A 21,227-nucleotide genomic window follows, 5' to 3' on the forward strand; every position below is an offset into this window, starting at 1 on the left:
GGAAATAGAGAGAGTACAACGCCAACATGTTCCCGTAAAGGTCAAGGGTGGTACCAACAAGCAAAGGGAACCTTGGATGACAAGGGATATACAAAAATGCATTAGGAAAAAAAGGGGGGCTTTTGGCAGTTACAAAAGACTAAAGACGGAGGAAGCCCTATGATGCGCTATCAATTACTCATAAAAGACTGAGAGTTAAGAGAGTAACTAAAGGCTTTTATTAGCAAAGAACAGAGCATGCCTCTCGTGGTTGACTGGGTTCCAAGAAGGCAGGGGGCTGCAGGTCAATCACCTTTATACCTGGGCCTGTGTGGGTGGAGCCAGCCGAGACATGTTGAGGCATGCATAGGTACAACAGTGTGTAACAACAACAACAACAACAACAACAGTGGTTTACCACATTCACCCCTTGTTTAAAATTGAGTCCGGCGGGGTGAAGTGTACTAAAGGTTCGTGTAAGTAAGTCTATCAGGTGGCCTTGTATGCCGTCCTGATCGTCGTGGTGGCGGCAGTGATGGTGCAGCATCCAACGTTGAGTCTGGCATCTCATTGAGTGGTTGGGTGGTCAATGACGGGTCCTGGGGCTGCGGCATGCCGTCTAGCAGGGTTGGGTTGTGGGTAGTGGTGGATGGCAATGGTAGTGTTTCAGGGGCACCCAAAGGTGCGAGATCTCGTGTGGGGGCTGTGTCCTCCCGCCCGTCCGGGTACGCTACGTAAGCGTACTGGGGGTAGGCGTGGGTAGTGGTGGATGGCGAGGGGGGTGTTTCGGGAGCACCCGAAGGTGCGAGGTCTCGTATGGAGACTGTGTCCTCCCGCCCGTCCGGGTACACCACGTAAGCATACTGAGGGTTGGCATGGAGGAGGCTCACCCTCTCGACCAGGGGGTCCGTCTTATGGGACCTCACGTGCTTCCGCAGTAGGACGGGTCCTGGAGAAGTCAGCCATGTCGGTAACGAGGTCCCCGATGTGGACTTCCTGGGGAAGGAGAACATTCTCTCGTGAGGGGTAGCATTGGTGGCTGTACAGAGCAGTGACCGAATGGAATGGAGCGCCGCAGGGAGGACTTCCTGCCAGCGAGAGGTCGGAAGGCCCTTAGATTTCAAGTTTAAAAGGACTGCCTTCCAGACCGTCACATTCTCCCTTTCCACCTGGCCATTCCCCCGGGGGTTGTAGCTGGTGGTCCTGCTTGTAGCGATACCTCTCGAGAGCAGGTACTGCCGGAGTTCGTCACTCATAAAGGATGAGCCCCTGTCGCTATGAATATAGCTAGGGAAACCGAACAAGGCGAAGAGGTCATTCAGACATTTAATGACCGTGGTACTGGTCATGTCTGAGCAAGGGATGGCAAACGGGAAACGGGAGTACTCATCAATTATGTTGAGGAAGTACACATTGCGGTCGGAGGAGGGGAGGGGCCCTTTAAAATCAACGCTCAGCCATTCAAAGGGGCGCGTGGCTTTGATCAGGCTTGCTCTGTCTGGCCTATAAAAATGCGGTTTGCACTCGGCACAGATTTGGCAGTTCCTGGTCATGGTCCTGACCTCCTCGATGGAGCAGGGCAGGTTACGGGATTTGATGAAGTGAAAAAACCTGGTGACCCCCGGGTGGCAGAGGTCATTGTGGAGGGTCTTCAGTCTATCGACCTGCGCGTTGGCGCATGTACCACGTGATAGGGCATCTGGGGGCTCATTGAGTTTCCCGGGCCGGTACAAGATATCGTAATTGTAGGTGGAGAGTTCGATTCTCCACCTCAAGATCTTGTCGTTCTTGATTTTGCCCCTCTGCTTATTATTAAACATAAAAGCTACTGAACGCTGGTCAGTGAGCAGGGTAAATCGTTTTCCGGCCAGGTAATGCCTCCAATGTCGCACAGCTTCCACAATGGCCTGGGCCTCCTTTTCGACAGAGGAGTGTCGAATCTCGGGGCCCTGGAGGGTCCTTGAAAAAAAGGCCACGGGTCTCCCTGCCTGGTTAAGGGTTGCAGCTAGGGCAAAGTCGGATGCGTCGCTCTCCACTTGGAAAGGGATGGACTCATCCACTGCGTGCATTGTGGCCTTCGCAATATCTCCTTTTATGAGAGTGAAGGCTGCACAGGCCTCTGCTGTCAGGGGGAAGGAGGTGGACTTGATGAGGGGTCTGGCTTTGTCCGCATAGTTGGGCACCCACTGAGCATAGTACGAGAAAAACCCTAGGCATCTCTTCAGTGCTTTTTGGCAGTGGGGGAGGGGGAGCTCCATAAGGGGGCGCATCCTGTCGGGGTCGGGGCCGATGACTCCGTTCTCCACTACACAGCCAAGAATGGCAAGGCGCTTGGTACGAAACATACATTTGTCCTTGTTGTATGTTAGGTTCAGCCGCTGGGCCGTACGGAGGAATTTCTCTAGATTAACATCATGGTCCTGCTGGTCGCGGCCGCAGATGGTGACGTTGTCTAGATAGGGGAAAGTGGCCTGGAACGCGTTCTGGTCGACCATCCGGCCCATCTCCCGTTGGAAGACTGATACCCCGTTAGTGACGCCGAAGGGAACTCTGAGGAAGTGGTAGAGACGACCGTCAGCTTCAAAAGCTGTGTACTGGCGGTCCTCAGCCCTGATGGGGAGCTGGTGGTATGCCGACTTCAGATCAATCATCGAGAACACCCGGTATTGTGCTATCTGATTGACCATGTCAGATATGCGGGGGAGTGGGTATGCATCTAGCTGGGTGTAGCGATTGATCGTCTGGCTGTAGTCAATAACTAGGCGCTGTTTTTCGCCAGTCTTCACTACCACCACTTGTGCTCGCCATGGGCTGGTGCTACTTTCAATAATCCCTTCCTTCAGGAGTCTTGCTACCTCGGATTTAATGAAGCTCCTATCCCCGGCACTGTAACGCCTGCTTTTGGTAGCGATGGGCTTACAGTCGCGGGTGAGGTTAGCGAACAAGGAGGGGGGGGGACTTTAAGGGTGGAGAGGCTGCAAATGGTGCGCGGCGGGCGATTTAAAAGCTGCTGGCTGCAGACTGTGAGTGGGGGGAGGGGTCCGTCGTACGCTAATGTGACACTCTTAAGGTTGCACTGAAAATCCAACCCCAGTAGAATGGCAGCGCAAAGATGGGGCAGGACCAGGAGTTTAAAATTTTTGTATTCTGTGCCCCTTACTGAAAGGGTCACTACACAGTAGCCACCGACGTCCGCTGACTGGGCTTTGGAAGCCAAAGAGATCCGATGTTGTGTCGGCAGGACCAGGAGAGAGTAACTGCGCACCGTGTCGGGGTGGATAAAGCTTTCCGTGCTCCCGCTGTCGAAAAGGCAGGTAGTGGCGCGGCCGTTTACCTTAATGTCCATCATGGACCTGGACAGTTGATGAGGGAGAGATTGGTCCAGCGTCACGGAGGCCAGCGTATGGTCGAGCGAGTCGATGTGGTCGTCAGATGAGGCGGTGGTTGAGTTCGGGTCCCCCGTGGTTGAAGTTGGAGACGTCCGAGATGGCGGAAAAAATGGCTGCCCCCACGGTTCGCACGCGGCGCTGCTGGCGTTAGCGGTTTTACCTTTGCAGGCGCTGACATAGTGTCCTTTCTTCCCGCAGCCGGAGCAGGTAGCGTTTCTCGCCGGGCAGCGTGCTCTGGGGTGTTTTGCCTGGCCACAAAAATAACATTTCTGTGCCTTGGACATCGCAGCAGCAGTTGAAGGTGGCGGTCCCATGACCCAAGGTTGTGGCGTCCACGTTGCGGAGCGGTTAGGGGAGAAGGCGTCCATATTCCTGTGGGCCACGTCGAGCGAGAGCGCGAGGGACACTGCCTTTTCTCAGGTCCATTTCTCCCTTTTCCAACAGTCTCTGCCGGGAGTAGTCGGACCTTAGGCCCGCAACGAAAGCATCTCGGATCAGTCCCTCCGTGTGTGCTGCGGCTGATGCTTCTTTGCAATCGCAGTCTCGGCCGAGTATCCGTAGTGCCCGTAGGAAGGCCTCCACCGATTCCCCGGGCTGCTGTCTGCGGGATCTTAAGAGGTGCCGGGCATAGACCGTATTTACCGGGCGTGCGTATTGCCCTTTTAGCAGACCGATAGCTGCCGCGTAGGTCGTCGCGTCCTGGATTATTGTATAAACTTGGTGGCTCACCTTTGAGGCCAGGATTTCCAACTTGTTTTCGTCCAGGGTCACAGTTGAGGCTTGCAGGTAGGCCTCGAAGCAACGCAGCCAATGCGCGAATTTGGTAGCCGAACCCGCTTCTTGGGGGTCTAGGTCCAGGCATGTTGGTCTGAGGGCTCGCAGCAGCTCCTGTTGCTCAGCGTTTGGTGCAGCAGCCTGCTGTTCAGCGTTTGGTGCAGCAGCCTGCTGTTCAGCAAATGTCGACATTTTGTTTTTGCTAATAAAATTGATGCGCTATCAATTACTCATAAAAGACTGAGAGTTAAGAGAGTAACTAAAGGCTTTTATTAGCAAAGAACAGAGCATGCCTCTCGTGGTTGACTGGGTTCCAAGAAGGCAGGGGGCTGCAGGTCAATCACCTTTATACCTGGGCCTGTGTGGGTGGAGCCAGCCGAGACATGTTGAGGCATGCATAGGTACAACAGTGTGTAACAACAACAACAACAACAACAACAGTGGTTTACCACACCCTAGAGGAGTATAAAAAGTGCAGGGGCATACTTAAAAAAGAAATTAGGAGAGCGAGGAGGGGCCATGAAATAACACTGGCGAGCAAAATAAAGGAAAATCCTAAGATGTTTTATAAGTATATTAAGGGCAAGAGGATAACCAGGGAAAGGGTAGGGCCCATTAGGGACCAAAGTGGCAATCTGTGTGTAGAGCCAGATGATGTAGGCGGGGTTTTAAATGAATTTTTTGCATCTGTGTTCACTATGGAGGAAGACGATGTAGACATAGAAATCGGGCAAGGGGACTGTGATATACTTGAACATATTAGCATCGAGAGGGAGGAGGTACTAGCGGTTTTAGCAGGCCAAAAAGTGGATAAATCCCCAGGCCCGGATGAGATGTATCCCAGGCTGCTGTGTGAGGCAAAGGAGGAGATTGCAGGGGCTCTGACACAAATTTTCAGAACCTCTCTGGCCACAGGGGATGTACCAGAGGACTGGAGAACAGCTAACGTAGTACCATTATTCAAGAAGGGTAGCAGGGATAAACCAGGGAATTATAGGCCAGTGAGCCTAACATCCGTGGTAGGGAAATTATTGGAAAAAATTCTGAGGGACAAAATTAGTCTCCACTTGGAGAGGCAAGGATTAATCGGGGATAGTCAGCATGGCTTTGTCAAGGGTAAATCATGTCTGACGAATCTGATTGAATTTTTCGAGGGGGTGACGAGGCGTGTGGATGAGGGAAATGCTGTGGATGTGGTATACATGGACTTCAGTAAGGCTTTTGACAAAGTCCAGCATAGGAGACTGGTCAAGAAGGTAAGAGCCCATGGGATCCAGGGTGCCTTGGCACGTTGGATCCTAAACTGGCTGAGTGGCAGGAGGCAGAGGGTGATGGTCGAAGGTTGCTTTTGTGACTGGAAGCCTGTGTCCAGTGGGGTACCTCAGGGATCGGTACCGGCTGGGTCCCTTGCTGTTTGTGATCTACATAAATGATTTGGATGAGAATGTAAAAGGTATGATCAGTAAGTTCGCAGATGACACGAAAATTGGTGGGGTGGTAAATTGCGAGGAGGAAAGCCTCAGGCTACAGGACGATATAAACGGGTTGGTCAGATGGGCGGAAAAGTGGCAAATGGAATTTAACCCTGAAAAGTGCGAGGTGATGCATTTTGGACGGACAAATAAGGCAAGGGAATACACAATGAGTGGTAGGGCCCTAGGAAGCACAGAGGGCCAGAGGGACCTTGATGTACATGTACATAGATCCCTGAAGGCAGCGGATCAGGTAGATAAGGTGGTTAAAAAGGCATATGGGATACTTGCCTTCATTAGCCGAGGCATAGAATATAAGAGCAGGGAGGTTATGATGGAGCTGTACAAAACGCTGGTAAGGCCACAGCTGGAGTACTGTGTGCAGTTCTGGTCGCCTCACTATAGGAAGGATGTGATTGCTTTGGAGAGGGTGCAGAGAAGATTCACCAGGATGTTACCTGGGATGGAGCGCCTCAGCTATGAAGAAAGACTAAGCAGGCTGGGGTTGTTTTCCTTGGAGCAAAGAAGGCTGAGGGGGGACCTGATTGAGGTGTACAAAATGATGAGGGGCATAGATAGGGTAGATAAAGAGGAACTTTTCCCCTTAGTAGGGGGGTCAATAACAAGGTGGCATAGATTCAAGGTAAGGGGCAGGAGGTTTAGAGGGGAATTGAGGAGGATCTTTTTCACCCAGAGGGTGGTTGGAGTCTGGAACTCACTGCCTGAAAGGGTGGTAGAGGCAGGAACCCTCACAACATTCAAGAAGCATTTGGATGAGCACTTGAAATGCCATTGCATACAAGGCTATGGACCAAATGCTGGAAAATGGGATTAGATTGGACAGGGCTTGATGGACGGCGCAGACACGATGGGCCGAAGGGCCTCTTTCTGTGCTGTATAACTCTATGACTCTATGACTCCCTATTGTGCATCATCCACAGTGTTCTGTTATAACACTTCCTCACCCCAGAGTAGCTCCTTGTTTGAACTAAAAATTAAAAAAAAGTCTCACCAGACAGAGTTAAACTTTATTTTCTGCCCTAGCTTGTGAACTCAGGAATAAATTCACACTTCAGTCAGGCACAGTCAAGTTGTAAAATAATTATTGAGATTACTGCACATGTTCATGCCTAACTTATACATGCACAGATGTTGTCAGATAGGGTCTGTCAAAGAGACTCGGCTTTGATGGAAAACAAGTCTTAGTTTGCAGGGGGAAATTATTCCGAAGGAGGGAGGGACAAGGGGTTGAGGAGGGAGTGCAACAATAACAATACTGAGAGCCTCCTGAAGTGTGGATAGACAGCAGCATCAGGCACAATCTGACTGTGGTGTCTGTGACATTGTGCAAAGCTGAGGCTGTCTCCTCTGGTGCTGTTATCTCTGCTCAGACAAGGAGAGAGCTTTTTGTGTGTTTGTTTTGGCAGAGGGCCAGTACACCCAGCATTATAATAATCCTAACAGTGTTTGTTTAATAGAGGGCGGCATCAGAGGCCTGAGTGGGAAGGGGCGGCAGGGGGCTGGGGGGGAGTGGGGGGTGCCTTGTCGGGGGAAAGCAGTTGTCACCTTTCAGTCAAATAGTTCCATCTTAACTCCACTATTGCTGAATTGTGTGTAGGAAACCAGTCACCAACTTTTCTATCCCTATGGTGTATTTAGCAGGAAGCTCTTGACACGGCGAAAGAGATCTCAGCACAGTAGAGAGGCAGATCTCGGCACAGCGATGGAACCTTTGGCTCAGGGCAGCTCAAGAAGATCTCTTTCCAGCTCAGGGTGTTGATGAAGTGGTTCAGGATGATCTTAATGCAGCGTAATTTTGAGACTAGAATTCACTGTCAGTGATTGTTATAAATCTTCATGTTTTGCGGTGAATATTCTTTCAGGTTCAGCATCAGTGGTCACTCCCACGAGCAGACCTCATGTCCCCTACGATCTGGAGCACACCTTTTACTGCCCTATATCTAGCTAAGTGATAACATGATCTGAGACACAACATAGAATGCTTGCTGGCTAATGTAATCTCACATGTGCCACTTTTTGGATTCTCCTGCCTTCACAGAAGACAGACTGAAATGCATTATAGTGGGATGAGGCACAAATGCAAACCAACAAACTGGTTTATTTTGTATGAAACACATGATTAAACAGAATACAGTTTTCACAGTAAGATCTGTCACTTCCCTCAATTCCTTATTCTGTGCAAAAAGACGTGATTCTACTGACAGTCTGGATGAAAGCTTACTTTCAAGCTAGTTATTCCCAAGTTAACGGGACCTAGTTTCTGTTACAGACCACCGGTATTGGCGCTACTATTTTGATGTCTCTAATTAAGGGATGAGAGAGAGAGAGAGAGAGAGAGAGAAAAAGAGCAAAGTACCTTTAAGACCGTGAGATCAGGGAGGTGGTTGGCCTGCTGAGCTGTCAATCACCAAGGGCTTCAAATTGGACCTAAACTTAGAACATTTTGGAAATGATGGGGTCAAAAATCCACAGCCTTCCTGACACATTTTTATCATAAGTCCAGTAGAGTGCAGCAGAATGGCTAAAAATGAGATGATCCACATCAGATGGAGTGAGGCGGGCGTTTCCTCAACCCGAAGACTCTTGATGTAAAATAATTAGTGTCGATGCAGTGCAAGAGATTCTTGATGCAGAGTATTTGATCTTGGTGTAGTGCACGAGACGCTTGGTATATCAGTGATTTTATTATGTAGCTGCCTCCAAATATTTCAAGTCGTTCATCACTTTGTTCTGTGGCCATAAGTGGAAGAGATATCTGAGCGCAAAACTGAACCCTGCCCCTACTCCAAAACCCAGCCAGGTCCCTCTTGCCTAGGCAATAGCCAGCCCGATCAGCTTTCTTCTGAGGTGGCAGCATTCTTTATTCAAGAATGGGAGCCATGGATGAAATTTCCTCTCCCTAGCCAAGTGACAGAGCAGCAGATTTAAGTGTCACTAACAGAGTAACGCCAGAAGAAAGTGGGCACGATGCAGACTAGGCGGAGCCATCATCATGGTTGGTAAAACCTAGTTAATCGCACTGGAATTTTCTGCTAATGTTCTTTTGAAATGAACTGCAAGGGCTGGATTTTGTGAATGGAGGCAAGTTGGAGGCGGGACTGCTGCTTGTTGTGTCAATGTCCCGCCTCCATCCTCGCCTGACCAACCAGAGGGATTTTCCCCTGATTGAGCTTGTTAAGCCCGCCCTGTGGGCTCAGCAGGCCAATTAGGTAGGAAGTCACTGACAGATCACGTCAACATCAGACGTGCTATCTGTCAAGATTTCTTGAAAGAAGAAATGTCAGTGTTTGACAGCTCTCACTGACATTCTCTTTAGTTTGATGAGTCCTTGTGTTCAGGACTCATCAAACCTTTAAAATTTGTAAATTTCACATGGCTATTGGAACGGAGGTTCCAACAGCCATTCTGTGAAATTGACAAGCAGGATGTCAGCTCTCCCGATCCACTGCGGCTAAAGGCTGTAGGAAGGAAACAAAGTAAGTGAACACTTTTTTAAACTTATCATTCACCTTGCATACTTACCACTCCACACTTGCACCCATCACTCACCTTACTTCCAGGTGCCTCCGACCGCCGCAGATCTCCTCCACGTCTGGTGGGGTTCTCCGAGGTCAGGAAGCCTTCACCTGTGAAGGTGAAATGGCACTAATCCTTTTTTCTGCCTGTTAACTACCTGTTAACCGGCAGCTAAAAGAATTAAATGCCTATCCTGCCTCCAGGAGACGGGACCCAAAGCTGCACATCTTCCCGCCTCCCCGGCAAAAGGGCACAGAGGCGGGATGGGGGCCGGCTTTGCCATCCGCCCTCACTTTCTCTGAGTTTACCGGCTGTCCCGCCTCCATGCCTGCCTCCTCGGGGCTTGGAAAATCCTGCCCTAAATGTTTCCTCACCCAAATCTGACTCAGTAATGGATGAGGCTGCTGATGTTCATCTGTCACTGCTATGTTCTGAAAGACTGAACAGGCTGGGGCTCTTTTCCCTGGAAAAGAGAAGGCTGAGAGGTGACCTGATAGAGGTCTTTCAAATTATGAAAGGGTTTGATAGGGTAGACTTAGAGAATATGTTTCCACAAGTGGGAGAGTCCAAAACTAGGGGCCATAAATATAAAACAACAACCGAAAATGCTGGAAACACTCAGCGGGTCAGGCAGCATCTGTGGAGAGAGAAACAGAGTCAACGTTTCGGGTCAAGGACCCTCCGTCAGAACTGGGAAAGGTTGGAGAAGTAACAGATTTTTAAGCAAGTGTAGGGGCAGGGATAGGGAGGAGGGGAGGAAAGAACAAAGGGAAGGTCTGTGATCGGCTGGAAGGCAGGAGAGATTAAAAGACAGAAGGGATGATGGTGCAAGGCAAAAGGAGATGGTAATGGGACAAGTTAAGAAGCAAATGATGACTCTAGATGAGGTGTAAATGGCACTGGCAGAATAATCAACTGCTGCCATGTGAGAGAAAATATGTAAGTGTAAGATAGTCACTAAAATCAAATATGAAATTCAGGAGAAACTTCTTTACACAGAGAGTGGTTAGAGTGTGGAACTCGCTACCAGAAGCAGTAGTTGAGGTGAATAGCACAGATGCATTTAAGGGTAAACTAGATAAATGCATAAGGTAGAAAGGAATAGAAGGATATGTTGATCGGGTTCGATGAAGTAAGGTGGGAGGAGGCCCATGTGGAGCATAGACCAGTTGGGCTGAATGGCCTATTCCTATGTTGTAATTTCTATGTAATGCTCAAGTGCGCACGCTTCACCTGCCTTTTGAGTGTGATGTTTATTTGTTTGTGTCTTTGCCGCAGGAGCGGCTGGACACCATCCATCAGGGACTCTCGGATACGAAGAAGAGGAACCACACCTTGGTGGAACGTATGCAGTTGATGCAGAATGCACAGGCGGATCTGGAGCTGAGGCGCTTGGAGCTGGAAGGACAGAACAGAAAACTGCAGGAGGTAGGTGACACAAACCGGGGGCATTGCCGGTGCAGAAGTTTGGGTTGGTGCGTTTAAAGGGTTAGACTTTCATCCTTATTTGAAGATCAAGTGACACCATCAGGAGGACCCCATGCTGATAAATCAAACAGTAACAAAATTATCCCCTTCCTGATCAGTCTTTGGATTTATTCCAGTTTTTGTCCTCTCCTACCCTGAAGATGTTCGCTCAGACTGGGTGTGGCCTGATTCCATGGGCACCAGCTGTCCTCTAGTACCTTGATTTGCTTGGGTACCTCTTCATGGCCTAGAAAAGTTGGCAGCCAGGCGGTTGAGAGCAGCAAGTCAACCCTGATCCTCTGCTTGACTGGCATCCACATCTGCACTTTCCAGTAAGAACCACTGGATAGTGTTCGGGAGCAGGAATTTTAGCTGACTTGTGTCCCCCCTCCCTAGCTCAAGGAAACTGAGGCCAACTGCAGCATGTGACCCGAGGAAATCAGTTAACTTAGCACAGCCTGGAGATCAAACCTGAAAACACCCTAGTTCATTATAGCTGAGCACTACACCAGGCAGTGCATTCACCCACTGAGATATCAGGGGAGCTGAATTTGCTTCAAAGCCATTTAATTATATGAAAGATAATCAAGGAATAAGCAACTGCTGAAGCTAGGGAGCTGGATTACCATTTGCTTTTGTTAACATCTTGAGCTCCATCACAATGTTGCCGGTGTTCAAAATGGATAGTCAGAATATTGCAACATGTGAAAGTTGAGGCCATCACTTTGTCATGCTTTCATTCCAGGAATGGTGAGACTCCTTTAAGGCGATTGCGATTGTAATTTTGAGTTTTCCAGCAATGCCATTGTCGCTGTGAGTCTAAACCAATTAGTTTCATCCCTGCTGTCTATTGTAAAATCCACCTGAGGTAAAGCTTTGGGAATGAACAGAAATGGGAAGCTGAAGGAAAAATTCTGGCTCGTCTCATAATTCATAATTCATAATAATAATCAACTTTATTGTCATTGTTAGTGCACAAGTGCAGTACAACGAAATGTAGGCTTGCGGCTCCCGAGAGTGTACATTTAGATTAAGACATTTAAACATTCAACATACATTTGGCTTGTAATACATTAACATAAACATAACCATAATAAAGTGCATTGGCAGATGTGCAGGCTTTAGAGTTTATTTGTGGAGTTCAGTAGGATGACAGCCCTGGGAAAGAAGCTGTTCCTAAATCTGGTCGTTCGGGTGCGAATGCATCTGTAGCGTCTCCCAGATGGCAGGAGGGCGAACAGACTGTGGCTGGGGTGGGTAGGGTCTTTGATGATGGTCCGTGACCTCCGTAAACAGCGTTTCTGGTATATGTGCTTTATGGTCGGTCGCCGGGTGCTGGTAATGCGTTGGGCAGTTTTGACTACCCGCTGCAGGGCCTTCTGGTCATAGTAGCTACAGCTGCCATACCATACTGTGATACAGTTCGTCAGGATGCTCTCTATTGTGCAACGGTAAAAGTTAGAGAGGATCAGGGGTGACAGGTTACATCCCTTCAGCCTCCTTAGGAAATATAGGCGCTGCTGGGCCTTCTTCACCAGAGAGGAGGTATTGAGGGACCAGGAGAGCTCTTCCGTGATGTGGACTCCGAGGAACTTAAAGCTGTCCACCCTTTCCACCACAGCCCCATGGATGCGGATGGGGGTGTGACTTCCGCCTTTAGACTTCCTGAAGTCCACAATGATTTCTTTGGTTTTCTTGATGTTAAGGGCCAGGTTGTTATCGGCGCACCACTTCACGAGATGCTGGACCTCCTCCCTGTAGGCTGACTCATCGTTGTTGGTGATCTGGCCTACTACCGTGGTATCATCCGCAAACTTGATGATGGTGTTGGAACCATGAATGGCCACACAGTCGTGGGTGAAGAGGGAGTAGAGGAGGGGGCTCAGCACACATCCTTGTGGGGCCCCCGTGTTCAGGGTCAGGGGGGGGGAGGTGTGGTTACCTAATTTGACAGACTGGGGTCTGTTTGTTAGGAAGTCCAGGGTCCAGTTGCAGAGGGAAGTGTTCAGGCCAAGAGTGTGGAGTTTGGTGGCCAGCTTGTTGGGGACGATAGTGTTGAATGCTGAGCTGTAGTCTATGAACAGCATTCTGATGTAGGTCTCTTTACCATCTAAGTGATTCAGTGCAGAGTGTAGAGCAGTTGTGATTGCATCCTCTGTTGATCTGTTTGCACGATAGGCAAACTGGTGTTGGTCAAGAGAGGCGGGAACACTGGCTTTGATGTGAGCCAGGACCAGTCTCTCGAAACACTTCATTATGATGGGTGTGAGGGCGACAGGTTGGCAGTCGTTCAGGCACATCACAGCCGTTTGCTTTGGCACAGGAATAATGGTAGCGGTCTTGAAGCATGTAGGGACTACTGCCTGGGCCAATGACAAATTGAAGATGGCGGTGAAGACATCAGCCAGCTGATCAGCACATTCCTTGAGTACCCGTCCAGGGATGCTATCAGGTCCAGCAGCCTTTCGTGTGTTCACTCCGCGTAGAACACCCCTTACGTCGGAGGTCGACAGAGTGAGCACCTGGTCTTCCGGGGGTGGCAAGGCTTTGGTAGCCGGCTCCCTGTTGTCCCTGTCAAAGCGAGCGTAGAAGTTGTTAAGCTCCTCCGGAAGGGAGGCATCGCTAACCGGGGGCTGGTGTTTTTACTCTTGTAGTCAGTGATGGACTGGATGCCTTGCCACATGCGCCGGGGGTCCGAGTTGTTGTGGAAATGATCCTCTATCTGCAGTGTCTGTTTCCTTTTGGCAGTCCTGATATCCTTTTTTAGGTTGGTCCTAGCTGCAGTGTAAGCCGCCGCGTCGCCAGATTTAAATGCTGCGTCGCGTGCTTTCAGCAGCGAGTGGACCTCTCCGTTCATCCAGGGTTTCTGGTTGGGGTATGTCCTGATATTTTTATGGGTCGTGACGACCTCGACGCAACTGTTAATGTAGAATAGCACTGTGGATGCGTATTCCTCGATGTCATTATGGGCAAACATGCCCCAATCAGTGCGTTCGAAGCAATCCTGAAGCTCCGAGACTGCCCCCTCTGGCCTGGGCTCTGCCAGAGCTCCCTGGAAATACAGCCTCAGAGTGGACCTCATTGTTCCATTTTGACTGGATTCTGTTGGAATGCTCCAGTAAATACTACTCAGTGTTCATCTACCAGGATTCACCTTTTCACTAAAATTCCTTAAACCACAATTGTCACCTTTCGTATCTGACCTTGGATTTGAGATGTTTTCCAACAACTCCACCTCACCCACCCAGACAGACACAACACATGGCTCATCCTTCCCCTAGAGGATAAAAATTGGATCAGGCCCAATTTAGGAACCGATTTGACTCTCTTCCCCCAGTCCTTAGACCCCATCTGAGAATCACGCAGCGTGGAGCTGACCTCAGACTTGTTTCTGTCACAAACTGATGACTGGTTCTTCTCATACATGTCCTCTTGGTTCCCATTGTTTCCATTCACCAAAACAGTTCCACTTTGTGATGTACTGTAACATATATAACATTAAACCAAGGCTGTGGGATTATCTGCTTAAATGAAATGTGATACATTACAACACTGAATACGAGCCCAGATCTGGTGGATGGGACCCAGTACAAGATGGCAACTTCCTGCTTGAAACTTGCAGTTGGTCCAGTCATGCAGCCCAAGCTGGTGGTCAGTCATCCTTTCAAGTCACCATTGGAAAACCACTTCCATTCATATCAAGTGGTGCTCCAGGCATGCTAACTGTTGCCTCGTTGAGTGATTAAAGTTCATTAGTAGAGCTGAATAGGTGATATTTCCAGATGGAGAACAAACTGGCAAAGTTAGCCCATAGTGAAAGATAGTGAATGATGGACAACCTGCTCCATTAAGAATGATTCAGAGGGCACTTGTGTTCCAGAATTGTCTGAATCTGCAATGGATGACAATAAATGACATTTTGGCCCAAAGTGCACGAGTATTTGTAAAATGGATAGTAATTGGTATGGAGTAAGAACCGCCAATTTGTTGAAGGAAACAAATATTCACTCAGGTCTGAGAAAGAACTTGCATTAATGTCATATCTTTCAAATCCTCAGGGTGTCCCAAAGCGCTTCACAGCCAATGAATTACTTTTGAAGTCATTGTTATGTAGACAAGCATGATAACCAGTTTATGCACAACAAGGTCCCACAGACAACAGCGAGGTGAATGACCAGTTCATCTGTTTCTGGTGGTGTTGCTTGAGAGATAAATGTTGGCTGGGACACTGGGAGAAACTGCACTGCTCTTTGAATAGTGCTATTTGGAGGTGGGGAGGGTAGAATTTCATAGGGGTTGTCTCGATTTTCCATTGTAACTTCGACAGAAGATTGGCGGAAACTCCAGAGTGAGGCATAAGCAGCCATTTACATCATTATTCCACTCCCTCAGTACTGCACTGATGTGTCTGCTCAGATTGCATGCTCAAGTCTTTGGAGTGGGGCTTGAATGTATAATCTTCTGACACAGAGGTAAGAGTGCTACCATCAATCAAAGCCGACAGCACAAAGGAATTGGGAGCTCTTCCACTGTTTAATACACTACAGCTTGTGATGCTGAAGTCTGAAACCGGGAACTGGGTTCTAGAGATGTCCATATGTGCCTTACTCTCATCCCCTTGAAGATGGAGGGTTCTCCTTAGCAAGAGTGATCTGGGCTACCTGGTTCAGCATTGCCTAATGGAAAGTAAGACAAATGGCTATGAACCTGACATCTACTGTGTCCTACTGCTAACTCCTCCTGCAGTCTGAACATGGTTCTTGGATAGATTGTAGCAGATCAGTGAGGCCACTCTGGGTGCTGCCTGCATTTTTACATATGCACATCATCACCATAAAAATACATTCCTGTAGTATTCCTGTAGCATTCGTCCTGCAGTATGCCCACAGTGTTCCCGCAGTACTCATTCTGTAGTGTTCCCACAGTATTCATCCTGTATTTTTCCACAGTATTCACTGCTACATATTCTCATTACTAATCATCTCATCATCATCCCAAAACTCAATATTTAGTAGATGGATAGCTACAATTTTAATGGGAAATTGCTACCAGTTCAAATCAGAACAGAAATATATTTTGGTGTAAAATGATAAGAACTGGTACGTTCCATGCCGACCCACAGCCTCTCATGGGTCAAACTCTTATATCCAAAATAATGCACCAATAAGTTTGTGTTGGAGAGAGATTGTTATTGCTTCTAGTCCTGGTTAAACTCTAGTTAGAGATTTGTGAGTGCAGATAAGAGACAGGGTCGTAACATCAATTGCTCCACCCCCAGATGTTGCACCAGCGGCAGGAGTGCGAGGAGGGGGCCCTGAAGCATGTTGAGAAGCTTCAACAAGAAAAGCACATCTACCAGGAGCGAGTGACCAACTTGCAGAGAGCTGTTGCCCAGCTGGAGAATGAGAAACGAGAGCTTCAACGTTCAAAAGTCCGCCTTGAGAAGGACCGATTTGCCTTAAAGAAAACACTGGATAAGGTAAGGGGGTCACCAATGTTGATCATTCTGTGAAATACACTGTAGGCAGCAGCCATTGACCTGCGCTTGGAATAGTCAGAGCCACTATGGCTGGAAACCAGCTGACATCAGGTATCTGCCCACTATCTGTAAGTTAAAACCCTTCATGTGCTGTGACCAGTAAGAAAGAAACTAGAATGTAAAAATTGTGACCCATTTTTGGACTTGGAATTGGGGGCAGGGAGGAATTTGGGGTGGAACCTCTTTCTGCTAGTTTTCCGCTCTTTTCTGGCCTGATGGGTGTTGACCGGGTGCTCCTTGCTCCTGCCTCCCCGCCGTTGTGATACAAAGAGGTAAATGTTTGTCTTCGCTGCCTGGGCTGAGCAGTCTGCCCATCCTTTGAAGAACCTGCTCGATTTCCATTCTAATGGAATGTCCTACATCAGGCGGGTGATCCGCTCTGCCAGATTCCTGCCTACGCGTGAGGATGAAACTTTACCCCTATATTTGGAGGTGGGACTGAAGCGCTGCCAGCTGCCCCTCCCCCCTCCCCCCCCATACGGTCAATGGTAAATGTTGTACAAGGGCCATAGATGTTGCCCACAATTCCATTTCCCCACAATCTCAGGGAGATCTCAGAGTGGTTGATTGCCATTAGGAATAGCAAAGGAAGAACTCAGATATGAAAGACCAATCTGCCCTCCCCCCTTTGTTGTTATGTAGGCAAATATGGTAGCTAATTGTGCACAAAAGATTCAACAAACGGCAAATAAAATATAAGTCTGTTTTTGGTGGTTGTGGTTGAGGGAGAAATGTTGGCCAGAACAGGAGAACTCCCATGCCCTTCTTCACAAAGCACAAGCAATGCTTTATATTCACTTAAAGAGGCAAATAGTTTAACATCATATCTGAAAGATGGCACCCCGATAGTGCAGCACTCCCTCAGCACTACACTGAAGTTTCAGCTTGGATTATATGAACTTCAATCCCCTCCAATCATCTGACTTTGAGGGAAGAGTGTTACCAACTGAGCTAAGCTGACATTCATATAAGCAAGTCCTACAAGATCAGAATCGCTATGAGATCAGGGGTCGCTTCTCATATGTAGTGTTAATTAGGTGGGACTTGCACTCCGCCCACCTAATGGAGTCAGAATGGGGCCAGAGCCATTTTTGCAGCCTGCTCTCACTTAAAAGCTGCCAGCGTGAAATGAACTCCTTATAAAACAGCTCATCAATCTAGTGGCGCAAAATCCGATTTTGATGGGCCTGCGGCAGCGCCTTATAGGGGAAGGGTGGAAATATCAGGAGTGAAAGGGAGCAGCAGCTTATGGTGGCACGGAAAATATTTCCAGTAACCAAAGCAGCAAGGAGGTCAGATATCAGAAGCCTTTCAGGCTCAAAACACACAAGCATCCACAGTATTTTGTTTTTGCAGTAAAAATGTCCTGCTTCCAGCCTCTCCGGACTGAAGACACCTTTAAAAAGTATGCTCAAAAGTGGCCACCTCCCAGGTTTGGCAGGAAACTGGTAGTAGCAAAGCAGGCAAAGGCGAAAATGGCATCAGGTGGCGTGACTAGGTCATTTTATTCAAATCAAATCAAATCAACTTTTATTGTCATTGTTAGTGCACAAGTGCAGTACAACGAAATGTAGGCTTGCGGCTCCCGAGAGTGTACATTTAGATTAAGACATTTAAACATTCAACATACATTTGGCTTGTAATACATTAACATAAACATTTTATTCATTCCTGGAATGTGGGCGTCGCTGGCAAGGCCAGCATTTATTGCCCATCCTGATTGCCCTTGAGAAGGTGATGGTGAGCTGCCTTCTTGAACCGCTGCAGTCCTTGTGGTGAAGGTACTCCCACAGTACTGTTAGGTAGGGAGTTCCAGGATTTCGACCCAGCGGCGATGAAGGAACGGTGATATATTAGCAAGTCAGGATGGTGTGTAACTTGGAGGGGAACTTGTAGGTGATGGTGAGGGAAGATCTTTGATGAAGCAGCTGAAGATGGTTGGGCCTAGGACACTGCCCTGAGGAACTCCTGCAGCGATGTCCTCGGGTTGAGATGATTGACTTCCAACATCCACACCCATCTTCCTTTGTGCTAGGTATGACTCCAGCCAGTGAAGAGCTTTTCCCCTGATTCCCATTGACTTTAATTTTACTAGGGCTCCTTGATGCCACACTCAGTCAAATGCTGCCCTTGTCCTTTTAGGTGGTAGAGGTCGCGGGTTTGGGAGGTGCTGCTGAAGAAGCCTTGGCGAGTTGCTGCAGTGCATCTTGTAGATGGTACACACTGCAGCCACGGTGCGCCGGTGGTGGAGGGAATGAATGTTTAAGGTGGTGGATGGGGTTCCAATCAAGTGGGCTGCTTTGTTTTGGATGGTGTCGAGCTTCTTGAATGTTGTTGGAGCTGCACTCATCCAGGCAAGTGGAGAGTATTCCATCATACTCCTGACTTGTGCCTTGTAGATGGTGGAATAGCTCTGGGGAATCAGGAGGTGAGACACTCGCCGCAGAATACCCAGCTTCTGACCCGCTCTTGTTGCCATAGTATTTATGTGGCTGGTCTAGTTAAGTTTATGATCATTGGTGACCCCCAGGATGTTGATGATGGGGAAGTCGGTGATGGTAATGCCGTTGAATGTCAAGGGGCGGTGGTTAGACGCTCTCTTGTTGGAGATAGTCATTGCCTGGCACTTGTGTGGTGCAAATGTTACTTGCCACCTATCAGCCCAAGCCTAAATGTCATCCAGGTCTTGCTGCATGCGGGCATGGACTGCTTCATTTTCTGAGGAGTTGCGAATGGAACTGAACACTGTGCAATCATCAGCAAACATCCCTACTTCTGACCTTATGATGGAGGGAAGATCATTGATGAAGCAGCTGAAGATGGTTGGGCCTAGGACACTGCCCTGCGGAACTCCTGCAGCGATGTCCTAGGGTTGAGATACTTGATCTCCAACATCCACACCCATCTTCCTTTGTGCTAGGTATGACTCCAGCCAGTGAAGAGTTTTTCCCCTGATTCCCATTAACTTCAATTTTACTAGGGCTCCTTGAAGCCACACTCGGTCAAATGCTGCCTTGATGTCAAGGGCAGTCACTCTCACCTCATCTCTTGAACTCAGCTCTTTTGTCCATGCTTGGTCCAAGGCTGTAATGAGGTCTGGAGCTGAGTGGTCCTGGTGGAACCCAAACTGAGCATCGGTGAGCAGGTTATTGGTGAGTAAGTGCTGCTTGATAGCATTGTCGACAACACCTTCCATCACATTGCTGATGATTGAGAGTAGACTGATAGGGCGGTAATTGGCCGGCTTGGATTTGTCCTGCTTTTTATGGACAGGATATACCTGGGCAGTTTTCCACATTGTCGGGTAGATGCCAGTGTTGTAGCTGTACTGGAACAGCTTGGCTAGAGGCGCGGCTAGTTCTGAAGCACAAGTCTTCAGTATGACAGCCAGGATGTTGTCAGGGCCCATAGCCTTTGCTGTATCCAGTGCACTTAACCATTTCTTGATATCACGTGGAGTGAATCGAATTGGCTGAAGACTGGCTTTTGTGATGTTGGGGCCCTCAGGAGGAGGCCGATATGGATCATCCACTTGGCACTGCTGGCTGAAGATGGTTGCAAACGCTTCAGCCTTGTGTTTTGCACTCACGTGCTGGGCTCCGCCATCATCAAGGATGGGGATATTCATGGAGCCGCCTCCCCCCATTAGTTGTTTAATTGTCCACCACCATTCACGACTGGGTGTGGCAAGACTGCAGAGTTGTGACCTGATCCATTGATTGTGGGATCACTTAGCTCTGTCTATAGCATGCTGCTTCTGCTGTTTAGCGTGTATGTAGTCCTGTGTTGCAGCTTCCCCAGGTTGGTACCTCAATTTTTGATACACCTGGTGCTGCTCCTGGCATTCTCTTCTACACTCCTCTTGAACCAGGGTTGGTCCCCTAGCTTGATGGTAATGGTAGAGTGAGGGATATGCCAGGCCATGAGGTTACAGATTGTGGTGGAATACAATTCTGCTGCTGCTGATGGCCCACAATGCCTCCTGGATACCCAGTTTTGAGCTGCTGGATCTGTTCTGAAACAACCCCATTTAGCACAGTGGTAGTGTCACACAACATGATGGAGGGTGTCCTCAATGTGAAGACGGTAATTCATCTCCACAAGGACTGTGCGGTGGTCACAATGCTGTCATGGACAGATGCACTCTGTGACAGGTAGATTGGTGAGGACGAGGTCTAGTAGGTTTTTCCCTCGTGTTGGTTCTCTTACCACCTGCCGCAGACCCAGTCTGGCAGCCATGTCCTTCAGAACTCGGCCAGCTCGGTCAGTAGTGGTGCTACCAAGCCACTCTTGAAGTCCCCCAACCAGAATACATTCTGTGCCCCTGCTAGTGCTTTTACAAGTGGTGTTCAACATGGAGGAGTACTGATTCATCAGCTGAGGGAGGGCGGTAGGTGGTAATCAGCAGGAGGTTTCCTTGCCCGTGCTTGACCTGAAGCCATGAGACTTCATGGGGTCCAGAGTCAATGTTGAGGTCTCCCAGGGCTACTCCCTCCCAGCTGTATACCACTGTGCCGCCACCTCAGGTGGGTCTGTCCTGCCGGTGGGACAGGACATAACCAGGGATAGTGATGGATGTGTTTGGTACATTGCTGAAAGGTATGATTCTGTGAGTATGACTATGTCAGGCTGTTGCTTGACTAGTCTGTGGGACAGCTCTCCCAATTTTGGCACAAGTCTCCAGATGTTAGTGAGGAGGACTTTGCAGGGTGTACTGGGCTGGGTGTGCCGTTGTCTTGTCCAAAGCCGGTGCCTAGTTCGATGCTGGGTGGTCCGTCCGGTTTTCTTATTATTATTGTTTCTTGTAGCGGTTTGTTACAACGGAGTGACTTGCTGGGCCATTTCAGAGGGCAGTTAAGAGTCAACCACATTGCTGTGGGTCTGGAGTCATATTTAGGCCAGACCAGGTAAGGGCCCTAAAGGACATTAGTGAGCCAGGTGGGTTTTTAACGACAATCCGATAGTTTCATGGTCACCATTACTAATAGTAGCTTTTTCATTCCAGATTTATTTAATCAACTGAATTTAAATTCCCCAGCTGCCGTGATGGGATTTGATCTCACGTCTCTG

General features: G+C 48.7%; 1 protein-coding gene across 1 annotated transcript in view; it reads left to right on the plus strand.

Moving 5' to 3' along the window:
- The window catches only part of LOC147116046 (uncharacterized), a 487,956-nt gene that overhangs the window by 230,406 nt on the left and 236,323 nt on the right, over window positions 1-21,227 (plus strand). Inside the window, exons 20-21 of the mRNA XM_085990760.1 lie at window positions 10,430-10,579; window positions 15,897-16,097. Coding sequence (XP_085846886.1) covers window positions 10,430-10,579; window positions 15,897-16,097 — 351 coding nt within the window. The remainder of the gene's footprint in view (window positions 1-10,429; window positions 10,580-15,896; window positions 16,098-21,227) is intronic.

Source organism: Somniosus microcephalus, chromosome 6 (genome assembly GCF_052327205.1).
Source record: "Somniosus microcephalus isolate GS21.2 chromosome 6, FLI_Smic_1.0, whole genome shotgun sequence".
Classification (NCBI taxonomy): Eukaryota; Metazoa; Chordata; class Chondrichthyes; order Squaliformes; family Somniosidae; genus Somniosus; species Somniosus microcephalus.